This window comes from Antechinus flavipes, chromosome 6 (genome assembly GCF_016432865.1).
Source record: "Antechinus flavipes isolate AdamAnt ecotype Samford, QLD, Australia chromosome 6, AdamAnt_v2, whole genome shotgun sequence".
Classification (NCBI taxonomy): Eukaryota; Metazoa; Chordata; class Mammalia; order Dasyuromorphia; family Dasyuridae; genus Antechinus; species Antechinus flavipes.
This window is the reverse complement of record NC_067403.1, coordinates 260379859-260405896: the sequence shown is the minus strand read 5'-3', so window position 1 is coordinate 260405896 and position 26038 is coordinate 260379859. Positions and strand designations below refer to the sequence as shown.

At 52.1% G+C, this 26038-nt stretch overlaps 1 protein-coding gene across 5 annotated transcripts in view; it reads left to right on the top strand.

Annotated features, from left to right (window-relative positions):
• The window catches only part of SHANK2 (SH3 and multiple ankyrin repeat domains 2), a 483554-nt gene that overhangs the window by 125214 nt on the left and 332302 nt on the right, over positions 1-26038 (top strand). For 3 of the 5 annotated variants that reach the window (XM_051965794.1, XM_051965793.1, XM_051965791.1), the window contains exon 10: positions 15422-15749. In XM_051965794.1, the coding sequence (XP_051821754.1) occupies positions 15422-15749 (328 nt within the window). Of the gene's footprint in view, positions 1-6663; positions 7044-15421; positions 15750-26038 lie in introns of those variants that run through there. The other 2 variants (XM_051965795.1, XM_051965796.1) reach the window with 2 other exon arrangements.

Genomic DNA, 26038 nt, shown 5'->3' with positions numbered 1-26038 from the left:
TCCCCCGGCCAAAGCTTTTGGCTGGACCTTGGTAGGAGTCAGAGATCCTAAGAGGCAGAGCTGGGGCCTTCCGGCCTGTACTAAAACAGGCGGGAATTGGGAGACCTGTGTGGCCGTGAGTCATCCTCAGAGGTTCCCACAAGAGAATCTTAGGGAAATAAAGTCAGAAAAGTAGGTGGGGAGACAGATTGTAGAAATTTGGGAATGTCTGGCTGAGGGGTTTCTTAATTGAACCCCCCTTAAGGTTCAAATCTTTGTCCAGCTGGGGAAGGGAGCAGAGACAAGTAGTCTGGGACTCTCTGAGGCAGAAATTGCTCCTCATCCCTTGCTCCTCCAGGACAATCTGCTCTTCTTTACTCTCTATATGAGGAAAATCTTTGGGAAACTTTTGTGTACTAAAAATATTGGTGCTCATGATTCATGTTCTTTTTAAAAAAAATTTGCTTCCCCCAATTACATGTTAAAACAACTTTTAAATATGTATATATTTTCAGTTTTGAGTTCCAAATTTTATCTTCCCCTTCCCCCTCCTTGAGAAGATAAACAATCCAATATAGGAAGTACAATCCATGCTCTTCTTCTTCTTGGCTTATCTGCTCTTACTCCCCCTTCCCATCTAGACTATCCCTGCCTTGCTTTCTTCCAGACCCAGCTCAGGGGCTGTCCCTTCCACGCAGCTGTGATGAAGCAGAAGCCCCCATTGGTAATATTTTGTCCTTTGGTAAGACCACAGTCTTATCAAACTCAAAGGTCACCTTAGTTAACTCTCTACGTTTTATATTTGTGGGAACTGAAGACCCAGAGATGGGAATTCCCATGTCCAAGGGGATGCAGAGAGCAGCCAGTTTGGAACGTGGACCAGCGTCTCCCATTCCAAATCCTGTGCTCTTTTCTCCATACCAAAGGGCCCTTCTGGCTGCCTCTTGCTCAGTCTGGTCCTTTCCTCTGGGGCTGTCATCTAACTTGGTAGGAATTAATTATGTTTCCCAAACCCCATCCCCTCAGGAAAGCTTCTTGAACATGACGACTGTGCCTTATTTCATCCTTGGTTCCCCAAGACATTGAAGTCAGTTGGACTAAATCTGTATTGAATGAAAGGTCAGAGCCTGTGTCACTAGGGGCTGGCTTTGATAGCCACTAGGCAGAAGAACTGGAAGAGACAGAGGAGCAATCTCCTCTTGCTCCCATATCCAGGAGGGATAACTCTGGCGATGCTCCCATATGGGCAAAGGGAGATTCAATCCAAGTGAAATCAGATCCAGGGTAAAAGGGGAGCTAGTCGGAGGAGGGAGCCCAGAATCAGGCAAGGAAGAACTTTAGTTGGAGGCCTGCGGTGTAGCCTGCCATGGAAGAGAGATCAGTAATCAGAATTGACATTTGCCTTAAAGTCATTGCATAAGAGTCTTTGAGGTCAAATCTTCAGTATGATCTGCTGCCAGGTGGAGTCCAGGAAGACCCTGGATAATAGAGGTAGACCCTGGCAAGGATCATGGGTCTAGAAGCTGAATCCTGTGTGTGTGTGTATGGGGGGTGGGGAATCCCAACTATATTCCTATTTTTGGATAATGGTGCGGCGTAAGGAAAAGAGCCCTGCATTTGAATCAGTTCAAATCCCAGCTCTGCCAGCATGAAATCTGCCCGATCTTGGGTGACGTCTTGCTTCTCTGAGTCTTGATTTTCTCTCTAGTGAGCGTAGATGCTACCCAAATAATATCGGGTCCTCCATGAGCTCAAGCAAAGTGAAACGCGTAGTGCACAAAGTGAAACGTGTAGTGTACAAAGTGATAGCGATGTTGTGGGATCATCAGCTGGGAAGGGTAGAACTATTCTCAGCAATAGAATATTACTTTGAAGGACTTGGGGTGAAAAATGCCATCCGTACGCAGAGGAAGAACCGGTTGTGTCTTAATACAGATTGAAGGTGACTTTTGAAAACTATTTTTCTTGAGGGTATTTTTTTTGGCCGGGGAGTTCTGTTTTCTTTTCCAATGTCACTTTCATGAAAATGTTTTTTGCAAAATGTCCCATGTGCGTTCTCAATGAGGGGGAAGGGAGGAAGAGAGAGAATCTGGAGCTTAAAGTTTTAAAAATAAATGTAAAAATGTAAAAAAAAAAGTTTTACATGTAACTGGGGCAAATACAATGTTAGATGAAATAATCTTGGAGGACCCCTGTGAGCATCAGAAGAGCTAGTGGATCTGACGGGCTTTGTAACAGAAGGAGCAGCGCTGAGGGCTGTGCAGTGTGGTAGCAGATGCTCTGTATGGCAGTTGGGAGACCTCAGTTCAGATCCCAGCTCTTCCTCTGAAGAGGCAAGTCATTTCCCTTCCTCTAGAATTTAAGTTCCCCAGTTGTAAAATGCAAGATGTTACAACATCTTTAAGGTCCCTTCTAGCTTTAACTCTTCTTTGACCTGTAATCGTTTCACTGTGGCACCTGTTGTGACCTACTTTCCTCAACCAACACTTGCCAAAGTGATCTCGTGGGTTCATTGTCCTTGGCACATGGGCTGGTCTCATTCAGCATTAATAGCAGCTTCTTTGTGGATCAAGAGTGGCTTGAAAAGCTTTCTAAAAATCCCTTTTAAAAATTATACCCCCCCAAAAGTGTGGGGGTCATTCTCTCCCTCTCCCTTCCTCTTCCCTCCCCCTCCCTCCTCCTTTCCCTTTCCCTCCCTCCTTTCCCTCTCCCTTTCCCCCCTCTCCCTCCCCCTCCTCATCTCCCTCTCCCTCCTCCTTCTCTCCCTCTTGCTCTCCCTCTCCCTTTCTCTCTCCCTCTTCCTCTCCCTCTCCCTTTCTCTCTCCTTCTTCCTCTCCCTCTTTCTCTCCCTCTCCCCCTCTTTCCCTTTCTCTCTCCTTCCTCTCCCTCTTTCTCTCTCTCTCCCCCTTTCCCTTTCTCTCTCCCTCCTTCTCCCTCTCCCCCTCCCCCTCCCCTTCTCTCCTCCTCCCTCCTCCTTTCCCTTTTCCTTTCCCCCCTCTCTCCCCCTCCCCTCTCTTTCTCTCTTTCTCCCTCTCTCCCTCAAAGTGCTTTATAACAAATATATACTGTCCCCATTTGTATTTCTTCCGAATGCTTCCAGAGAGAATGGGCAGCTGGGTTTTGGTGATGGTCATTTTAAATCTTACTAATTTCATGGAAATGAAAAAAAGCTGAAACCATGTGAATCCCATCCCATCTCTTCTCCCTAAGGCTAAAGTTGTACCTGGATATTTCCTCATTTGTGGCAACATCCACATTTTGGAGACGAGGTGTCCCAGAGTTATTATAATAATTTCCAGAGATCTGACAACTTCCTCAAGAACCCTTCCCGTTCCCCCACCAGCACCCCCCTCCAAGAGACCTCGTGGACTGATCCCTTGGCGGGTGGGCTGGTCTTAACTGATTAACCCTCCCCCAACCTCACACTCACACACTTGGTCTCCAAGATTCAGTTTAACTTTAGGTCCCCGGAAATCTGTGAGATTTCCACTCAGCAGAGCTGAGCTTCCCCATTCTCACCTCTCAAGAGATCTCTGGCTCTGGCAGGGTCTCCTTGGCCAGCTAGAAGGAGGGAGCCTAAATCAATTCATCCATTTTGGGGAAGTTCTAGTTCTGTTCTCCCACTGTGGCACCTGAAACCAATGTGCAGCCTCCAGTGTCTCACCCGGCCCAGCCCCAGGGAAGTGGGAACTTCTCCATCTTGTCGGTTCAGTCCTTAGTGAGGTCCTCTGGGAAAATGAGTCTTTCTCTTGCCCACAAAACCATTCTTTCTGGAGCTTTGGGTTTGAATCCTGCCGCAGACGGGCAGTATCTGATGGACCCTGGTCCTCTGCCAGGCTATTTCCTTACATGAATGAGGTCATTGAACCAGAGAGCTTCTGGGTCTCCTCCAGGTGGACTTCTATGATTCTTGATTGTTGCTGGCACGATTGGGCTCTTGTCCCAGAGTCAATCAGTGAGTGTTTATTCCTTGTCCCATGTGCCAGATCCTAGGTGAGATGCTGAGGATCCAAGGACAGAAGGGAAGGAGCTCTTTCCCTCAAGGAATTTATATTCTGTGAAAAAGATACCCTGATTTCTTCACAAGGAGCTCATGAAAAACACATTTATAAATGAGAGGAAGGGAACTTGTATATCATTTCCAAGTGCTGGGTTTTCACCTCGAGCAAAGAAACCCAAGTCAATTTTCAGCACAAATCTTGTAAGCCAGTTCCTTCTTTTCTTCTTTCAGCATGGATTAAGCACCTACTGTGTGCCATGCTTTGTGCTCTAGTTCAGGAGAAAAGCCTGCCTTTTGGATAGGGGTTAGACTGGACGGTCACTGAGGTCCTCCCATAAATGGGATTCTGTTGTCCTGGAGTTTGTATGTAGGAGGATGAATGAATAACTGGACTTCAAAATAAGGAACAGTTGGTGCTAGTGAAGTCAAAGAATTTCTGCTGGAGAGATCGCGGGAGACTTTGTGGAGGGGAGGAAGATTTCAGTCAGGACACAAAGCTGATGGAGACAGTGAGGACCACGGGAGACTTTCTGGAGGGGAAGAAGATTTCAGCCAGGACACAAAGCTGATGGAGACAGTGGGGATCCAGGGAGACTTTCTGGAGGGGAGGAGGATTTCAGTCAGGACACAAAGCTGATGGAGACAGTGGGGATCCAGGAAGACTTTCTGGAGGGGAGGACGATTTCAGTCAGGACACAAAGCTGATGGAGACTTTCTGGAAGGGAGAAGATTTCATCCAGGACATAAAGCTGATGGAGACAGTGAGGATCCAGGAAGACTTTCTGGAGGGGAGGACGATTTCAGTCAGGACATAAAGCTGATGGAGACAGTGAGGATCCAGGGAGACTTTCTGGAGGGGAGGACGATTTCAGTCAGGACACAAAGCTGATGGAGATAGTGAGGATCATGGGAGACTTTGTGGAGGGGAGGAAGATTTCAGTCAGGACACAAAGCTGATGGAGACAGTGGGGACTGTTTCAGACACAGGAGATGAAGGGAGCAAAGTGTTTTTCTTTCAGGGAACATTGATTTAACTGTCCCCACGTGTCCAGGAGATGGAGAGTAGCTCCATTTGCCTGGAGTGTGAAGGAGCTGAAGAGTGCAATCTGCAACAACTTCTCGATGTCAGAACTCCAACCCTTCTGTGATTGTGGATTTTTTCACTTTGACAAGCATTTATCCAGGGTCTCTAATACACCAGGCAATGTGCTAATGGCCGACAGTGATAGCCAAGTGGAAAACTTGCTGCCCGATGGGGGGAGGGGAGGATAGAATATAATAAGCATAAAAGTAAGTACATGGAAAATCAAGACCAAAAAGCTGGAAATCATTTCTGGCAGGAGAGGGATGGAGTAGGATGGAAGGGGGCCCCTGGGTTTTTAAAGGAGGGAACTGCAAGGATAGGAGGCGGCCAGTTTATGGCGGGAGGCGAAGGGTGGGATCCAGGCAGCCAGCAGGCAGCAGGAATATTCGAAATGGAGAGGAATGAAGAGGAGGAATCGTTGGCTGTCTGGCAGCGTCCTCGCTCTCCGCGCTTACCCTCAGCCATTCGGTGGCTCGTTTTAGGAAGTCGTGGATGGGAGAGGGGGGATTTCATGGCCCCCAAAGTGGTCCCCCTCCCCCCGCAGTGCCACAAAAGGAGGAGGGGAGATCTTGGCTCTGTACCTTCCCAGCCTCATCCCTTTCCCATTCCGTTTGCCACATAGTTTGTCGCCATCTGGAATCCAACCCTAAGTGTTTCCTTCCCTTTCTCCTTTTAAACGTTTATTTCTGATGTTGTTCTCTTAGCGACCCCGAGAGGGGCCCTCCCTCTGGGCCGCCGCCGGGCACCGGGGGCTGCAGTGTCGGGCCACCATTCCCCCCTCGGGGCGTCCCCTGGGCCGTCTCCCTCGGGGCCATCCCCCCGGGGCCATCCTGCTCAAGTTTGGGGTCAGCGCCTCAGCCCAGAGGCGTATGCAGATGGCCCATAGCCTTTCTTCCCGCCGGCTCTGAATGCGGGAGCCCGCAGGCTTTGTCTGTGGGGCTCGGGCTTAAGCGCCCGCTTCCTCGCTGCCCCTCTCCCCGAACGCCCCTTTCTGGCTTCCTCTTTGTGGAGGGCGGCCGGGATTTTTTTTAAAACCCGCCTTGGGGATGTTCATTTGTGTTCGAGGAGAGCACTCCCCGAAATGGCCGAATCTCCGGAGACTTTTCCCATTTCTCTCGGGAAGGGGGAGACGAGCCCCCCCCCCAGCCTCGCGGGGACGCGGCCACGAGTGGCCGTGGCCTGTGTCTGATGGCTCTCCCGCTGAATGTGGGTCACGGCGGGCCGCTGCGTGGGCCGGCTTTGCCTGGGCGCTCGGCGGCTCAGACGCCCTTCAAGTAGTGGCTGGTGCTTTCCTCCAGCACTTTTCCTCTCCGCAGACAGGCGAATCGCACCAAGCACTCCCACCCCTTTCCCCACCCCTAGCCCACCCCGCCCCCACGGCTGCTCTTTCTTTCGTTTAAAGAAAACCCTCCCTCGTCGGGCTCTTTCTGCCGAGCCCCCCAGGAGCCAGGGCGCAGCGGAGGGCTCGCTCGCCGCCCGTGTGGCTGAGCCCTTCCCGCCCCGCTTCCCCCCAGCTGCCGGCCGCTCGGGGCCGCCCGGCGGCTCGGTCCCCGGCCCTGCCGCGGGATGCGCCGCTTTCCCGGGGGCCGCTCCTCCCGGGGAGCCCTGCACCAGCAGGTCCCTGTCTAGTCTCCGAGGCTCTAGCCGAGCTCACATGACCGGGACGGTGAAAGACAGTGAGATTTGAAAGCGGCCCCAGTCTCCGCCCGGCACGGCACGGCGGGCTCCCAGCTGACAGACAGAATATGGGGTGGGCTTTGTCGCCAGAGCGCTGGGGCTGGCGTGCCCAGCCAGGCTCCAGCTCGCGCCGTGCCCAGAAACCTGCTGCCGCGGTTAGGGGGCGGGCGGAAGGAGCCCTGGGAGCCTGGGGGGGTCCCTGTTGTCTCGTGGCCAGCCGAGCGGGCTCTGTGGTGCAGGGACGGCTGGGAAAGTAAGGAGCAAGCATGAAGTCTTTGTTAAGCGCCCTGACAAAGAAGGAAGGTAAGGAGGTGCTGGAGGAGCCGCGAGCGGGGCCGGGGGCAGGGGGGCCGGAGACTCCTCGGGGCCGGCTGGACGGCTCAGCCCGGGTCCCCGCGGAGGGGAAAGGCTCAGCCCGGGTCCCTGCGGGGAGGGACGGGAGCACCGGGCTCCACATGCGGGAATCTCACTTAGAAGGCAAAGTAGAGGCTGGAATCGCAGCCCCGGCTTCCTCCCGGCTGCTTGGGGGGACCTGGGAGGGCATTGTTCCTAAACGGGGCTCCCTTGCCTGGCCAATGACACCCCGAGAGACCGGGGAAGGCTGCCGGAAAGGGGGGCCGGGGACCGGCCGCGGGCAACGGTTCAGGGCTCGGGGGCTCGTCTGCCTCCCGGCTCTCCCGCTTTTGCTGGGCTGGGCGCTGGAGTTCCAGCCGCCTCCGGACTCGGCCGGAGGGAGCGCTGACTCGGGGTCCATCCGCTCCTTGTCATACCTCGGGTGATTTTCATTGTGGAAAGGAATATAAATAACCCATGTAAGACGGAGCTAAGAAAATCCCCACCCACTTCCACTTTGCAGATCGCCAGGAATAAAAAAAGGGGGGGGGGGAACAGTTGGGTGGAATATTAATCATTTGGGGACAGAAAAGTGGCTGTTTTTCATCTTTTTTGCCCCTAAATCTGCCTTTTGTGGACGTTGCTCATTAAGTGATTTCTCCATCCGAGAAGAGCCTTGCTCCCCGAAGTGAGAGGACTTAGTGGGTTCTGGGAAAGGGTTGGCTCGGGAAAAGGCTCCAGCCCTAAGCTCTTTTCTCAGGAAATGAGGAAGGGAAAATAGCTCCGAAGGAAGAGGCAGGAGGCTCATGGAACATGGAGCTGAGCAGCGTGGAAAGGCCCTTTCTTCAGATGGGTTTCTTCATGCATCTTCCATGTTTCCATGTCAGCAATTGGGGGGAAGGGGTGGCTGTGGCAAGGAAGTGTCAGGAGGCTCTGGGCTCCTCGCTTACCCTTCCCTTTCCCTCTCCCGAATTCAGGGACTGACCAGCTTTAGTGTGGGCTGCCTCCGAGGCTTTTATTGAAAACGGAGGGGAAGGGCCGGGAGGCTCCAGCCAAGGTGTGCCCGAGTGGGTTCTGCTCTGGGGTCTGGAAGCTGAACCTCTGGAGCTTCCGGCACTTAGCCAGGGACAGATTCTCCCGTGGCCTTTGTCCCCACGTCCTCTGCTCTGCCCCTCCGGGGCTCCTTCGGGAAGGTGTGCTTGGTACTAGCTGTGGCCGGGGATTCTCGGTAGGGATGGCTGACGCTCCCATAGGGCTTTGAGAACTTTGCAGGCTCCAGCTCATGGCAGGCTTGTGAAGTAGCTGCCGTCATCTCCTCATCCAGAAGGGGAAACTGAGCCTCAGAGCCCCCAAGAGCCTCAGGGGACTTTGAACCCAGGTGTTTCTGACCCCGACACCCCGTGTTCCGTTAATAGACACCCCCCTCCTCCAATCGCCATCCGTCTTTCTCAAGGACATCCATGTCATGTGCTGTCATCTAGGCTAGAAAGGATGATTCCCCAGGCATGGGCAAGGCAAGGGCAAGGCAGATTGAGGCGCCTTCCCCGGGGACAGCTGTAGCCCATCTTGCTGATTTTCCCCAAGAAGTGGATGGCGTCTCTGATGTAGCCCACCAGGAGCTCCTGCCCAGGGTGGGTGATGCTCCTCCAAAGCAGGAGCCGCTGAGAGAGGGTGAATGTCTCCCAGAGGCCTCCCTCGGCTGAGGATCTGGGCTCCTTCTCAGAGGCTGAGGCGTCCATTGAGAGCATGGGGTGATGAAAAAGATCCTTGCCTCGTTGGGCTAGAGTTGCCTGTGCAGAGGTGGACACCAGTGCTGTGTCCCTTATTTCCTAAAGGAACTAAAGGAATTCTGGGATGACCAAGCGTGTTCTCATCTATCGAGAATGAAAATAAACAAACCCTCAAACTTTTAGCTATTTTTTGGTCAATTGAAACTCCCCACGAGCTGTTCCTCCTTCCCTTACCCTTCAATATCACGCATCAGCAGGGCAGAACTTCTAGTCTCTTCGGCCAAGCTTTTGCAACATTTCAAGGTCACTCGCTTCTGGATTTCCAAAGCCATTCCCGGGTTGACTCATTCAGGAAAAAGGTTCCTTCTCGTGTCCTTTAAAGGTCTGAGAAACTTCTATCCAGGCCCCACTGGCCCGTCCCCTCCCTCTCTATGGTCCCTTGAGCAGGCTCCCTGCCTTTGTCCCCATTTTGCTTTGGGAAACCGCCAGTGGAAGTTGAACCCGATCTGGAAATTGTCTGCTGCCTAACAGCCCCTCTCGCTTTCCCCCATGCCGGGAACAGAGAGAGTGGGGGGAGGGGAGGGGCAAGATTGAGCTATTGCTTAATTGGAGAGACTATTACTTCCCCGATGTGCCATTTTAAAATGCTTACCGGCTGTATTTAATCAAAGCTTGATTCTGAGCAAAACTCCCCAGGAAATAGTCGGATGCTTCTTTGCATTTCCCTCGTGTTTCCAAATTGTGCTCTGCCCTTTATTGCTCGTTGAAGTGTGTACACTATTAAAAGGATTGTTGTGTTGCACCAGCTGGGCCCTGGAGAGAGAGGACCATTCGGAGTCACAGCATTCGGCGCTGGCTGGGTCCTTGAGGGCGGCCTCCTTCCTCGCCTCCATTAGACCAAGGGCTGGGCCAAGCCTAGCTGGGAAGTCCCTCCTAACTTCCAAATCTCGGGCTCCTAAAAGGGCTGGGCTCCGGGAGAAAGTGAGGGAGAGGCAGTCCTCATGCTCGTTCTCCCTAAGCTTGTCAGGTGGAAGAGATAGGAAAGTGACATGGAGGTAAGATGGCCAGCCTTGAACCCAAGGCTGGCTCAGGCAAACAAGACCTGTGATTATAGGAGCTGAGTGCAATTAGCACAGGGAACCGTTTAATACTGGGGAGGAGCTTCACCTCCCAGGGCCTGGGCACGAATTCCCTTAAGTCTAACTTAAAGACAGGTCACCATTCTGCTTAAGTAGACCGAGTTTCCACAGTGGAAGTCCATTAGCATCAGTGAAATGACAGACAGATCCCCTTTAGAGAGGAAGAAAGGGAGGGAGGGAAGAAAGAAGGAAAGAGGAAGGGAGGGAGGGAAGAAAGAGGGATGAATGAAAGAAAGGAAAGAAGAAGGAAGGAAGGAGGGAGGAGGGAAGAAAAAAGGGAGGAAGGAAGGAAAGGAAAGAGGAAGAAAGGGAGAGAAGATGGAGGGAAGGAAGGAAAAAAGGGCAAGAGAAGGAAAGAAGAAAGAGAAAGAGAGGGAAGAAGGAAGGAAGGAAAGAAGGAGGGAAGAAAAGAAAAAGGGAAGGAAGGAAAGAATGGAGGGAGGATGGATGGATTGCCTGTAAATGTTCTCATTTACACGAGTTTCCTTTACAACGATGAAGTTCTCATGGAAAATTAGTCCCAACATATTAATAGATGAGAACATACTGGCCCTGAGAAACTCTTGTGTCTTTCCTGTTTTCCTCTGCTCCATATTCCTCCCCGATTTCAGTCCTTTAGCCTATTAAGCTGCCAGGCAGTACTGTCAACACCGGGCCTTGTGTGTCGGTGCCAGTAGAGACGTCGCAAACCTTTTTTATTTTAATTGCCTTGGCTGTTCTTGGGATCGGAGAAATTAAAAATCCTCCTCTCTGGACCCGCGTTCTCTCAGGGACACTTATTTTTGTCTCCTTTATTGTGGCCCGTTTATTGACAGTGCTCTTGTTCTTGGGGCAGTCCAGAAGAGAGGGCCAAGTACACTTGTCTGCTGGGAGTTTGTGGATGGATTCCAGGAACTCCTGGAGGCTTGGAAGCCCGGGGGGAGGGGAGGAATTGGGGGGTAAACACACCTCCTCCAGGAGCGAGAAGAGCCTGTTTGCTCTTGACTCGTCTCTCATCTCTCTCTTCCACGGCTGCTTCGTGAGTTTGCTTCAGAGGGTTCCAGGGCTGAGAGGCGAGAGATAGCACCGGCTAGGTAATGACCCACAATTTCAAGCAGCCCTGCACGTGGGCTCCCCTGGAGGATCCAGCGTGCTGTCCTAGAAAGCCCCAGGAGGCATTTCTGGGACTTAGCCCTTGATCAGGGTTTTATGAAACAGTTTAAAATCTGGGGCTCAAGTACAAAGTACCATTCTTCGATAGAATTACCTGGATTTGTGTGAATGGGAAGAGAGATCCTGGATCTGATTGAAATAGAACCAACGCATGCGGTTTCGAAGAAGCCTGATTTCAGATTAGCCCGAGAGTGAACCTTGTCTAAGAAGAATGAGCACTGTCTAAGAAAAGAAAGAGGACCTTGAGAGGTAGTGAGCTCCCCATCACTGGCATTATTCAAATGGTCAGATCAGGAATTCTGAGGTCTAGATGCACTGCAAACTGAAAATAAGTCAAGTGGGAGTGGGCAGCCCCCTCCCTCCCCAGACTCAAGTTTTATGGAAAGTCACAGTACATAGAAACAGAGGGGACCGAGACTGTCCCCAGGACCATAGAACTGGGAAAGTATCTTAGAGCTCATCCAGCCCATTTCACAGATGAGGAAACTGAGGTATAGGAAGATTGTGCCTTGCTCAAGGCCGTGAAGGAATAAGGAGCTGAACCAGGTTTGACATTAGCAGAAGGAGAACTGAGTGGGAATCCCAGCTCTCTTGGTGACAGGGCAATCATGGCTTCAGCTCTCTGGATCTCAGTTTTCTCATCTGTTAAATGGGGGTGTTGTACTGATTGACCTCTAGGGTGCCTGCTTGTGGGTCTTCCCCTTCTAGAGCCATTCATCCACTTATTTATTTAGATTTTTTTTTTTTGGAGTAAGCTAAAGAGAAGATTCTTTCCTCAGTTGCTACTTCGCCTGAATCACGAATGGGTGTTGCCTCCGTCAGACTGAGACTTGTGGAAGACCTTAGCTTAAAAAGACCACGGTCCCCACTGCATCCAGGGCCCTCTCCACTCGTCCTGGTCTCTCTCTGGCCATTGGACCCAGGTGACTGGAGGGGAGAGGTCAAAGGTGACCTTGCCCAGTCCTCCCTCACTTAAATCCACTCACATGTCCTGGCAGCATCTCCCTGATGTCCTGGACCTCCAGATCAAACAGCAAGGAATGGTTCCAGTTCAGAAAGTCGCAGGAGAGGAGGCAGCGGGTAGCGCACTGGACAGAGCATTGGGCACTGGGGTCCAGAAGACCCGAGTTAAAATCTAGCCTTGACATTTACTCTCTGTGTGACCCTAGACAAGTCACTCTGTCTTGCTTTAATTTCCTCAACTGTAAAATGGAGTTGTTAATGGCACTTACCTGGAATGGTTATTGTGAGGACGGGAAGAGATACAATTGGCATTGTAGAGCTGGTTAGAGCCCCCCAGGGGTACAGTGGGTAAACTGCTGCGCCCGAAGGCAAGAAGACCTGAAATCCAATTCAGCTTGAGATACTTCCTAGTTCTGTGACCCCTTGGGAAGCCATTTAACTCCTAGTTTCCTCAATTATAAACTAAGGATTAGAAGACTGCTTCCCTCCCCGAAAAGATTGGAAGGATTAAATGAGATTTTTGTAACGTGGTTAGCCCAGTCCCGGCTACACACTCGGTTAAATGCTTATTTCTTTGTTGCTTTCCTTCTGCCCAGCCTTGCCACTGGATCATAATAGAATCTTCCACCCAGTTCTTTTATTTTATAATTGAGAAAGTGTCTCAGAATGGGGAATAGGGGCAGCATCTGAACCCAGGTCCTCGAGCACTCTGGCCTTGGGAGTTGAGTCTCGATGATCACTTGACAGCTGAGCAAATTTGCCTCTGCAATGGTGTGATAATGGAACACCTCTTAAGTCATCCAGATTTGCTGGTGGGATAATTGAGCATCTCTTCAGTGATCCAGATTTGCGCCTTTGGGTTCTTCCTCCCCAGGTTCTAAGGAATGGCCCTGGGGTGAGGGGAGAGTCTTTCCACTAATATGTGCCCACCGAGGGAGGAGAGCCGTTGTTCCCATTGGCGATGGGCTCCAGCACAGGAGCTCCCAGACTGCCCTGCTTAGCTTCTGTGTCTGGGTAACAGATTTTAAAGGGTATTAATTCTGGATTTCTAAAACGCCAATTTTATCTCTAGCGTTCTTCTATTAAGCAGAAATGTTTAAAAAAAAATCACATCTTCCTGCCCAGAGCCATAAATTGAGTTCACCTTTTTTTTTTTTTTAAATAAAATCTCTTCAAAGATTTTTTTTTTCTGTGTAGGCTCCTCCCACCTCCTTTTCCTTTCACAAGAGTGAGGAGATAAATTCCCATCAAATGAGCTAAGGTTGACTGGAAATGCATTTTCCTAAAATGTCTCAGGAGGGGAAGGTCTGGCTTTAGGCAGATGTTTTTGATTTTGATTTTATTTATTTTATTTTACAGTTTCTAATAATTCCATTATCCATCATTTTATGCTTGTATGTGTTACCCAGGTAGCCGCTAGTTGGCTTAGTGGATAGAGCACTGGATCTAGAGACAGGAGGGCCCAAGTTCAAGTTGAGGCTCAGATACTTACTCCCTGTGTCATGTGGACAAGTCATTTAACCTTTGCCCTGTTAATCCACTAGAGAAGGAAATGGCAAACCAATCCAGTCGCCTTGCCAAGAAATCCCCGAGGAAAGTTGGTTCACAACTTCATGAAGAGTAGGAGAACTGAGCACGGGAACAAAAAGAGTGGCTTTCTTTGATTTTCATGCGCCTTGTGAGGAAAGGGGTAGATGTTCTCTCCCCATTTTACAGATGAGCAAAAGTGAGCAGAGCTGACCAGATTTGTAGCTATGAAGTAGCGGGCTGGGGAAGAGGAGGTGGTTTCAGGTTCCACCATTCTCTGTGTCTCAGTTTCCCCACTTGGGAGACTTCAGTGAGATGACCTCTAAGGTCTCAGCCAGCTCTAATTCTGCTGTTCTGCTCAGTTCTGGTCAAGTCCTCATGAAGACACAATCCCGTTTGGAGCGCCATCTGATAAAGGACATGGCTAAAGTGTAGGGGTCCGGAGGAAGGTGACCAGGCTCTTAAGAGGCTCTGAGATAACAGAATCACAGCTTTGGGGTTGGAAGACCTTGAGGAAGCCAAATTTAACGCCCTTATTTCACGAGAAGTGAACTGAGGCTGGAGTAGGGAAATGACATATCCAAGATCCCAAGGTATTAAGTGGCAGAGCATAAGTGTGAACCAAATCCAGGGCCCTCTCACTGCCCCCAGATGGGGTTTCATGACGAGGGATCAAGGGATTTTGTTAGCCTGAAGAAGAGAAAACTGGGCAATAGGAAGATAGGCGGGGGCGCCATAGCTGATTCCAGTACTTGCAAGGCTGCCTTCTGAAAGAAAGAGACCTTTTCTGCCTGGAACAATGGAGGAGATCTGCAATTTCCAATGCAGGATGGGAGGGAAAAGATTTTCCCCAACCTGGAGCTCTTCCCCCCCAAATTTTGTGACCCCTGGGAGAGTGTGTTGTTAAAAATAATCTTTGCATCCCCAGGGCTGAATAGTAGGTGCCGAATGCATGTTGAATGGATGAGTGGTTGGATGAATGGACGGATAGATGGATGGGTGGGTGAGTGGATGGCTGGCTGGGTAGGTGGGTGGGTGGATGGATGGATAGATGGATAGTTGGGTGGATGGGAAGATGGTTGAATGGTTAGATGGGTAGGTGGCCAGATGGATGGATGGATTTGTGAATGGAAGGGTGGATGGATGTATAGATGGGTAGGTGGATGGACTTGTGAATGGATGGGTGGATGGGTGGATGGGTGGATGGGTGGATGGGTGGATGGGTGGATGGGTAGATGGATGTATAGATGGGTAGGTGAGTGGGTGGGTAGGTGGTCGGATAGATGGCTAGGTGGTTTGATGGCTAGATGGGTAAATGGTTGGATGGATAGGTAGGTGGTCAGATAGATGGGTAGGTGGATGGATGGATTTGTGAATGGAAGGGTGGATGGATGTATAGATGGGTGGATGAGTGGGTGGGTGGATGGATGGTTGGGTAGGTGGTTGGATGGATAGGTAGGTGGTCGGATAGATGGGTAGGTGGATGGACTTGTGAATGGATGGGTGGATGGATGTATAGATGGGTGGATGGGAAGATGATTGTTGAACCACAATACTTGGTAACTTTGAGCCAGCAAAGGGAGTAATAACCTTCTCTTCTTTTTTTGAAAAGAAAACTCCTTTGAGAGAATCTCTTGTTTAGAACTTGAAGGCAGCTCAGAGACCCTCAAGTCCAATCCTTATTTCCAATATGAGAGAATCGACCCCCCCCAAGTGAAAATGCATTGCCAAGGTCACACAGTCAGTAGCTGAACCCAGGTCTTACTGAGTCCACAGGCTGGGACGGCGCCGGGTTGCTCACCACGCTTTCTCCCTCTTTTTCTCTCCCGTTATCCAGTGCCATTCAGAGAGGCCCCGACGTACTCGAACCGGCGGCGGAGACCCCCGAGCACGCTGGCGGCCCCCCGCGTCCTGCTGCGCTCCAACAGTGACAACAACCTCAACGTGAACAATCTCCCCGAGTGGTCCGTGTGCTCCTCGGCCTCCTCCCACCGCAGCCTTTCGCCCCAGCTCCTGCAGCAGATGCAGGGCAACCCAAATGGCACAGTGAAAACCATCGGGAGCTACACGCCGGGGCCTCGCAGCCGCTCCCCGTCGCTGAACCGGCTCGCGGAAGATGCCAGGAGGCAGCAGCAAGTCCCGCCCGCGCCGCAGCGGCACCTCAGGTGACTCTGGGGCCCCGCCCCTTAATGCCCGTAGAGCCAGATGCCAAGGTTTCGGGGGTAGCTGCGGGTCAGGCTCCGGCCGGCTCGCTTCCGTTCCACTTGTTGACAAATCTCTCCTAATGATTTCTTGGTGCAGTTTCCTGCCTCCCGCCGGGGCTGCTGAAGCCACCGAAGCCTCCCCGAGGCATTCTGGGGCCTTGAAGTGGAAGGGACCTGAGAGACCCCCTCCTGCCGCTCCCCATCTTTTAGAGGAGGAAACTGAGACCCAAACCTTGGTGGGGGGCATTTGGGAGGGCTGCATGGGGTCACTCAGGTAGGACAGCTGGGATCTGAACTGGTCCCTCACAGGGCCTCCTTGCTGGGAGAGTGTAATGAAGATGTTTCTAGCTCAGGCCAGTGGGGGGAGGGGGCACTTTGAGGTGGGGGTGAGGAAGGAATCGAAGCTGTGGCTCTGTCCCAGCTGTCACCCCCCCGCCCCCCCCCCCCCGGGGCCTCAGTGAAGGCGTCTGTGCAATGACCGGGTGGGACGGTCTCGACCTCGCCTTCCAGCTCCCAATCCTCGGCCTTTGGTCTTAGCGGTGTCCCTTCCTTCTGCCCCCCTTTCGTGCTTTCTCCCTGGGACCCCGGTGGCTGCATGAGGGTTGGGGGAAGGAGGGCGGCCGTTCTCGGGATTCGCTTTCTCGCGTGTGTGACCTGGAGGGCAAGCCGAGGGCCTCCTCGGAGGCTGCAGGGGCACAGCCGTGCCCTCCCCGGGCTGGGCGCTGCCAGGAGGGGCCCTCACTGCCCTGAAGTCTGCAGCAAGTATAGGGAGGGCAGGAGGCCCTCAGCCCTGCCCAGCCAGCCCGGTCCCTTTCTCCCCTGGCCAGGAGAGCCCGGGCAGCCCACCCTGAGCCCAAGGTTGGCGCTTGGAGCCAGAATCCCTGGGGGGCGCAGGAGACCTGGAGGCGGGAATCCCAGGGGCCCTCAGTCCCCGAGGCAGCGCCCACCCCAAGGGAGACATTTCCACTCTCCTGGATCCAAGGCTAAAGTGGCTCCTGAGCCTTGGCAGGGGATGGAGCCCGGGGGCATCTCCTTCATCTTTGTGCCAGGGGGCCATGGGGGAGGGGAGGAGGGTCAGGTGTTTCCTGTTCTGTGAGAGCCTGGGGGGGAAGGGAAGGGAAGGGGCGGGTACATATGTGTGTGTGTAGGGGGGATTGGTTTGTGTTCATGTGAATGGGGATGAATCCCGGAGTCCACCCCCCCCAATCCCTGTCGGGGGCAGCTTTGGGCCCCTCCCTGGGGCTTGCCGGGGTCAGGGGGGTGGAATCAGGCATGAGCTACTCAGAAAAGCGGGGATGGGGGGGGATGACAGACACACAGACAGACAGAGGGAGTGAGCATTTATTAGGCCCTTGGTGCATGCCAGCCTTTATATTGTGCCTAGCACTGAGGAAACAAGTCGAAGCAGACACCCAATGAATGAGCATTTATTAAGCGCTTGGTGCATGCCAGCCTTTATAATGTGCTCAGCACTGAGGGTACAAATAGAGGCAAATTCCGAAGTGCTTCCCCTCAGAGAGCTGACATTTCAGTGGGGAAAACAGTCTCTAGAGAGGAGCTGGAAAGAGAGTGGGAGACAAAATGGGGGATCAGGGTCCACCAATTATCTGCAGGCCTGGCTGCTGCCCGGCAGAGGGGGCGAAGCTGGTCTGTGAGGTTGCCCCCAGGCTGGGCAGAGTCCAGAATCGCCCCAGGAGGGGGAGGTTAAGTCTGAGCTCTGAGCCTCTAAGTAGACATTGTGGTTTAGGGGCTGCCCCGTTGGCAGGAAGCTCCCAGCATGGCGACACATGCTGACCCCCTGAGCCAGTGACCATCCTGAAGTGAAGGTCTGACTGTCCTTCCTCCTCCGTCTCCCTCTTACCTCTGTGGCACCAGCCCCACCTCCCACCGTGACCCTGCTCCATTGGGCCCCTTGCTTTCTCGTGCTCCATCTCCCAGGCCTTTACAATCCCGCCCCCAGTGCCTAGGCCGTGCTCCTTCTCACCTCTCCAGTTCTTTCTCTGCCTTCTCCCTCCTTCTGCAGAAGCTGCTCCCCCTTCCGTCTCCCACCTTCCGTCTCCCCTCGGCGGCCTCCCTGGATCTCTCGATGGCCTCCTTTCCTGAGCCTCCCTGGAGGCGGGGACCACTTTGTGAGCGCTCGGGCGCCTGGCACATAATTGTCGCCGTTCAATCATTTCCATTCGCGTGTGGTTCTTCCTGACCCCGTTTGGGTTTTCCCGGCAGAGAGCCTGTAGCAGTTTGCCGTTTCCTTCCCCATCTCGTTTTATAGATGAGGAAACTGAGGTAAATAGGATTGAGTTGCCCAGAGCTCTAGAACTAGCAAGCGGCTTCAGGCCTGGGTGCAGGGCCGCGTCCGCTGTGCCGCCTGGACGCCCGGTACCGTGCCCAAGGGCACACAGTAGGCACTTGGTAAATACTTGTCGATTCAGTTCTACCCATGCCCACAAGGCTCTCGCCTGCCCTCTTCCCCTCGAGAAAGAGCGGGCCGTTAAGTCAGCTCGGCTTTGTGGGCGGCTTGGCCCAGGCAGGGGGGCCCCGGCTGTCTCCTGGTACCCGTGAGCCCCGCGGGGGCTGAGGGCGCTTGTGCCTGCCGCGGACTGACCGGGCCCCTCGTAGACGCCCTGCTTGGGGGTGGGATTTGGAGCAGGGCTGGTGGGCGTCCCACACCGTCGGCAAATCTGCCCCCTGGACATAGGACTTCTGAGTGTCCCTGTGCTTGTCATTAGGAAGCCCAGAGTTCAGATTCTTCCAGTCTTACTGGCTTTGGGTAAATGGCTCCTTTGGGTCTGGGTTTGTCAGTTGTAAAATGAGTTTAAAAATTCTGATTTAATTAAAAATGCTCTGGGTTTGCACTGACTTCCCCACCATGAACCTGTTGAATGAGGGAGAATTAATGGTAACGGGAACTGGTCCAGCACTCACCCCGGACGTTAGTATGTTTGAATGTATGTATTTACATGTATTATTGAGAGGGAGGAAGGGAAAGAGTGATCAAAAAAGAAAGGAGAGAGAGAGAGACAGAGCAGACAGACCAGAGGTTATATGGAAAGTATGGAGAGATGAAAGGCTGTTCCCAAAGCGTGGTCGTGAATAAGTCAGTGTCATCCTGGATGAGCCTCAGTCTTCTGAGCTGTAGAATGGGAATAACCTCTCTTGCAGGGGATCTTTAAAGAACTTCCTAAGGGCTGACCATTGTTGTCATTCATTTTATTGGCCAGCTGCTGCACAGATCTGTTCTTGTGTGATTGGGAAGCAAAGGACAATGGAGAGAAGTTTCAGTGAAGCTGATTTAGGATTGGTGGAAAGCCTCCTTAAGAGGAACGGGCTGCTTTGGTAGGGCAGGGGGTGACCCTTCCCCGGATATCCTCAGAGCAGGACTTGGTGACCCTTTGTCAGGGCTGTCAGAGAACGGAATCCTGGTTGAGATGTGTGGGGGGGAGCGGACTAAATGGACTAGGAATCCCTCCCTCTCCCCGTTCTGTGAAGAGTCCGAGGTGGTTTTCTGTCGTAAAGGACTTAAAACTTGAGGAAAGAAAACCTGATGGGTGGCGAGTGAGTCAGGAGAAATGTGTGTTTGTGAGCTCCCAGACATAGGAGGGAGCATGAGGGTGGGCTGTGGGGGGCACACAGGAACCTCAGCAGGTGAGGGACCCGTTCGTTCCCATGCTTGGAGTATCTAGAGTATCTAGAGCTACCGCGACAGAGCAGGACGTGAGCTACCCCTGGACACCGCGCAGCATTTCACTGGGATTAGAGCAGAGAAGCCCACAAATAAGTCAGTTCATGTTCCTTTGGTTCCTTTTTTCCCCTTTCCTTAAGTATCTCAGAGTTAACATCTGGAGCCCATGAATGCTCACTGTCCATGCTGCACATAGATGAGAGTTTGGATCACTTGGTTCGTTATTCCTAAAAGTTTGAAGCTGGAGGGACGGGCGGGGATGGGATCTCCCTGAGGCTAAACGCCCAAGGTTTGGGTTGTTTTGTTGTTATTTTTGCTCCTTTTGCCTTCCGACAAAATAGGCATTTAGTAACCTAGTGACCAATGTAGGGAATGGGTGGGAGATGACAATAGCAGCTTCCTTTTTAGTAAATATCGTTACTCACGTGGCAAATAGCAGAACCTGTTCCGAATTCTGGAGATACAAAGACAAGACTGAAATCATCCCTGCCCACAAGGAAGTTACATTCTACTAGAAACTAAGTATCCAGATAAGTAAATAAAAATAGATACAAAGTGAACAAAGTATTTTAGGGTTGGGGAAAGAGCCCTGCCATTCCCTGTTATAAAATTCCTCCCAGCCCTGACATCCCCTGTTCTAAGCTCCCTTCCAGCCCTGATACCCCTGTTCTAAGCTCCCTCCCCGCCCTGCCATTCCCTGTTCTAAGCTCCCTCCCAGCTCTGATATCCCCTGTTCTAAGCTCCCTTCCAGCCCTGACATTCCCTGTTCTAAGCTCCTTCTCCGCCCTGCCATTCCCTGTTCTAAGCTCCCTCCCAGCCCTGACATTCCCTGTTCTAAGCTCTCTCCCAGCCCTGACATCCCCTGTTCTAAGCTCCCTCCCCGCCCTGACATTCCCTGTTCTAAGCTCTCTCCCCGCCCTGACATCCCCTGTTCTAAGCTCCCTCCCCGCCCTGACATTCCCTGTTCTAAGCTCTCTCCCAGCCCTGACATCCCCTGTTCTAAGCTCCCTCCCCGCCCTGCCATTCCCTGTTCTAAGCTCCCTCCCAGCCCTGACATTCCCTGTTCTAAGCTCCTTCTCCGCCCTGCCATTCCCTGTTCTAAGCTCCCTCCCAGCCCTGCCATTCCCTGTTCTAAGCTCCCTCCCAGCCCTGCCATTCCCTTAGAACAATTGTCACTCATTTTTTGGATCCTTTGGAGAAGAGCTGAAGCAACACTCCCTTATGTGGCGAATGAGGGTTAATCAGTGGGAATAAATGGTTGGAAACAAAGAAGGGCTGGAGCCTGAAGTTCCCAGGCTTGCTCTTCAGGGCCAGGAGCGCTGTCATCAGAGAAGGTTTTGTTTTAAGTGAGAGATGGGTCACTGTGCCGTCCGTCGTGAGGGGAAGTGCACACCCTTGGCACACAGCACTCTTGAGACCCCCCCTTCCCCAGGGCCTCCTCCATTTCCCCAGCCCCAGCAGCAGATTTTTGCCGAATTCGCCTGAAGCCACAGAGCAGGGCTCTGGTGGGTCCCCGTAGGGCTGCCCACTGTTGCTGAGCCTGGCACGGACCAGCAGTCGGCCTCCCCGGCTGGGCCCTGACTTCTCAGCCTCTGGCCCGGCTCCTGCCCATGTTCTTGGCCCCCGCCGAGCACAGAATTTCCCCACACTGAATCCTTGGGACTCCGGGGCTCCGTTTTTGTCTCTGCTTTGCCTCCTACATCCACCTGTGGGTGGTGCCGGGTGAGCAGCAGGATCCTGAGCTCATGGAGGGAGCGCTGGGCATAGAATGAGGGCGGGCCTTAAAGCTGGGCACTGCTGTGCCCTGAGGAGCTGCCCCCTTCACCCCGGGAGTTTCCAGAGCCGCTAGCTCTGCAGTCAAAGCCCCCCTCGCCCTGGGACGGCCTCCGACTACGGGCTTGCTTGCCGCTCTCTGGGGCTTCTCCCCCGTGGGCACTAACTTCTCCTGCCATGTCTCAGTCCCCGGCTGCTTCGGGCAGCTGCTGGCCGTCCCGGCGGCCGATCCCAAAGCTGTCGGCTCGCCATCCGGGGCTGGCCTTTGCGGGAAGGCTGGGGCAGCGCTCCCAGGAGGGAGCCTTGGCAACGGCTCCCGATGCCCGTTTGAGACAACTTCCCTCGTGCCCATTTCGAGGCTCGGGGCTGCCATTCTCTGATGTTTTAAGGATCACAGAGAACACTTCACGGGTTGTCATCGACTCCAAGGGCCGGGCCGGGTAACTTGCTGTTGTTGTAAAGGTGAACAAACTGGCCCAGAGGGACAGAGTGATTAAAACCTAAGGACATGACTACTAACTGCCAGGAGCGGGAGTGGAGTCTTGTGACTCCAGGACCAGAATTCATTCCGCTTTGCCAGGGTTACATAACAGATCCCTGAATGCCCGCAAGAGCAGAGCATCGCTGATGGAGAACTAGATGGGATCCTAGGAGTCATTAAGCCCGACTCTTATTTTTGTCTGTCAGGAAACTGAGGCCCAGAGAAATGGCTGACACAGCATTACACCTGCGTGACAGGGCCGGGGTCTTTGGATTCTCATTTCAGCGCTCTCTCCACTGGGCAATACTGCCTCCCAAAGATAAAACGGACTCCTGCTTTCTGCTGTCCCTCCTTCCTCCCAGCCATCTTCAGTCACTCTGGCCCTTTTCGACCCTCAGGGGACTTTGCAAACTTGAAAATACTGCAAACACATCAGTTTTGTTGTTGCTGCTGCTGGTAGAAGCCATAAGAGGAGCCCTGGCCAGGCAAGAGCCCCTGATTACCGCTCACTTAGCCAGGGCTGCTTGTTTGCCATGATTTCCACCCCCTGCCTGGTCTTGAGCTCTCACGGCCCGTCAGACTGGCCCGGCCGCCCCGTACCAGCCGTGTTTTCCCCGGTCCGGTGGCAGCTCGCTCCCTCCCCGGGGTCCCACCCTGCCATTCTCCTGATCTCTGCCCCTTCTGGGGGCAATGGCACAGTTCTGCTGCAGCTCCCTGGGTGCTTGTTGCGTTTGAGCTCTTTGCACACCGGGTTCCCTGAACGTACTGCTTAAGCTAATGGAGTGCATTACCCACCGGAGGGAAGCCATCTTTTTATAACATTCAGGTCAGTTTGTATTCAGGCTAGTGCTTCGGCCCAGCGCTGGGTGAGCTCGTCCTTCAGGCTCAGAACTGAGAGAAAACCTGCTCAGCTGCTTCCGCGCAGCATCTGCCCCCATCCTTTTCTGGCCACGGAAGGTCTCGGTCACCTTACAGGATCCTTGCAAAGCTCGGGTTCTGCATTATGTATTTCGCTGAAGATGATAAATGAGGGAGGGGCTGGCAGGAAGAGCACGGGACTAGGGAGAGAAGCGGGGGCTTCTGACACCTTCCAGTGCTCTGGCTAGGGCCAAATCAACTTTGTGAGCCTCAGTTTTTCCCCTTGTAAAATGGAAGGAATAATGCTGGGGTTACCCTCCCTACCTCACAAGACTGTCATGAATTCTCTCCATCAATGAGATATTTGTCGACCTGGAAGTATAAATGTACCGACCTGATATTGGGGGTCACTGTTTAGCTTTTAGCTTCTGCTTTTGTTCTGTTTTAGTCTTGGGCAGATGGTCAGTAAGTCTTGTGGATAGATTCTCTTCATTTGTGGGAGGATTTGCCTACAGACCTCCATATGAGCATGTTGTGAGTGCCACTGTATGCAAAGCTGGCCTGTATTGATTATGAGCTTGAGGGTAAAGGGCCCCTTCTTACATTAGCCGGGGCTGCGTGTTTGCCATGATTTACATGGGTTCTTAGTTGTTGAGCAAGCCAAACTCTTAAAACAGGATGCTTCCAAGACAAAAAAGGAGCTTCTGGGTAGCTGTTCTCCGTTTCTGCTACTCCACTCCAGCTTTCTCGGTCCTCCCTCATGCTTTCCTCCATCTGCCCCCTGCTCCTCAGTGACCCTATGAACATCCTGGAGCCTGGTATTCAGGGGCTCACAAAGAAGTCCCTTTCATATTTTACCTATAGTTATTGTTGTTCTCTCTTGCTTTTGCACTGAGGGATGGCGATGACGGATGGGGAATGGTGAAAGCTAACGACTCTTATTTTGCTTCTTTTTCAATTCGTTATTTTTGCGATAAATCCATACATCTTTCTCTCCCCGCTCCCCCCCTCTTCCCACCAAGTGTACGTTGAAAGTAAGGAAAATCCTCATAAGAATTATACGTAGTCAAGTACAGTTCCCAGATGGGCTCATTCTGATTTTATATACTCGAGCGAGTGGTGGGTTTCACCTCTGTCCTCAGGAATCATGGGTCGCTGTCCCAGTGATTGGATCTAGGAGTCGTTCTTTCCGATTTTGTCTCGTTATATACCTTATTCTACTTCTACTCAGTTCACTCTTCATCAATTCAGAAATTTCTTCTTGGATTGCTCACTTCCCCATTTCTTACTGAAAGCTTCGATTTTTTCCGGCTTTGTATTTTTGAAAAAGGAAAATAGTCGGGAAACCAAAGAACTCAAGCTCGCTGTGGATTTCTGGCAAACTTGTGTGGCGTGGTAGGAAAGAGACTGAGCATTTAGAGGTGGAAGCCTTGATGACTAAGGCCTAGTGTGACTCCACGAGTGCAGATTAGGACATAATCTCGCCACCTGTTTTGACGGGGCCGCTCAACTCCTAGATCTGTGTCGTCTGCAGCTGGATCTAGAGATCTAGCTCAGAGCAACAGTTAGATGAATACTGAATCGATTGTAGAAGCAGACCAAGAGAGGAGCCGGTTATGAGTCATTGCTCATGAGGGATGTCTTGAGTGGAATTTCCCTGGTTTTTTTCCTTGTCTATTCAACATTTTTATCAGCGATTTGAATGAAGAAATGTCACATTTGCAGGTGCTACGGTGTTGAGAACCAGCACGAGCATTTTGAATGATGGGATCCAGATCCCAAAAGCTGAAGTAATGGGTCAAACCTAACGAGATGAAATCTACCAGGGTAAAGTTTTCAGCTGTGTCTAAAAACTCAGCTGTCAAAACAGAACAAGGAAGACTGGTTCTGCTGAAAAAGACTGGAGATTTTAGTTGGCGGAGAGGTTCCTGTGAGTGAGTCACCAGTGACATGAAAATCAAAAGCACCTCTCACTATTTTAAACTGCAGGAGAAAGACAGAGCACCTCCAATACATGAGACCGTAGTACTGGCAGACTGTGACCTTGTCAGCTCTCATCTCAAGCGCCGAGTGAAGTTCTGGCTGCCCTCTTTTAGGAAGGATTCTGACAAGCCGGAAAGCATTTGGAGGACAGCTGGGATGCTGGAGGCCGGGGGCGCTGGGCAATAGAGAAGAGTTCAATGAAAGAACCTGAACTCTTTGCTTTGAACACGGGGGATGATTTCAGAGAGACTTGAGGACAATCAGTCTTCCAGGATTTGAAACTTTCCCATGGAAGAAAATTAAGAATTCCAGTTTTCATTTCTTGGGCCAAACCAGAAACAACAAGTAAACATCAGAGAGGAACAGACTTAGCTTGATGTAAGAACATCCTTCCGAACCAAGAGAGCTGAGCCTAGATGAGAACTTCAGTAAAGTTCTAGTGGAGTCTCAGGGAGCACTTGATTGAGGATGTGCGGAAGAGAGGAGTCTTTCTAAGACCTGGATTAGACTAAAAAACCACAGAAGTTCCTTCCAGCTCTGAGATCCTGGAAGGTGAACGTCGGCACTTGCCTTTCAAAAACTGCGGGGAACTCATCTTGGAATTGAGGTGGTCTGTGGCTAGACTGACCATCCAGTGGAATGAAAGAGCTCACTGAGAGATTTCTCAGAATTGGACGATGGCGCGAGGCGGTGTGCAGAATTATTAAAAAAAACTAGGGAAGAAACAGCAAAGTTTGTGTTGACTGTTGGCCCAAGAGCTGCTCTGAAGTCTGTCTGTACAGTCCTCTCTTGTGGTGGTGACCCCCTCCACTGACGCTTGTTGGAACGTGGCCACACTTTTCTATCCCGTGGATTTCATTCATGTCGTACATGTAGCATCCCAGAAATAGAATTTAGAAGTGACCTCGGTGGCCACCTCGTCCAACCCAGACCTGGACAAGTGTCCCATCTCTCCCGTCCTGGAGAAGCGGACCTCCAACCCCGATGTAAACATGTCAAATGAAGGAAAACCTGATCCTTTCAACAAGTCCCATTCTAAATAGTCATAGTTATATTTGCAAAGTGTTTGTAATTCTTAAAGAAACACTGAGCACTTACTGCATGCTAGAGACACTGTAAGTGCTGGGAATATGAGCAGAAAGAGTAACAATCCCTATCCTCCAAAAACGTGCTGAAAAAACAGGGGTGCAATAGAAGGGCAGGGAAGACATGAAGGTGGGAGCATGACAGAGAAAGCCTAAAGCACAAGGCTACAGGGAAAGGAGAAAACTGGTCGAGACACTAAAATGGATATCCTCAGGGAAGTAACTGGGCAGAGGGAGAGTCGGCAGGAGTGGAGGGCCCTCCCAGTGTGAGAAGGCCCAGGATAAAGGCCCCAGGAACTTTGGGGAGAGGAAGGTTCAACAACATGGTCCAGAAAAAGCCCAGAGGCAGGTGTGCAGCCTGGAGAAGAATAGAGCCAGCTTACAACTTTCC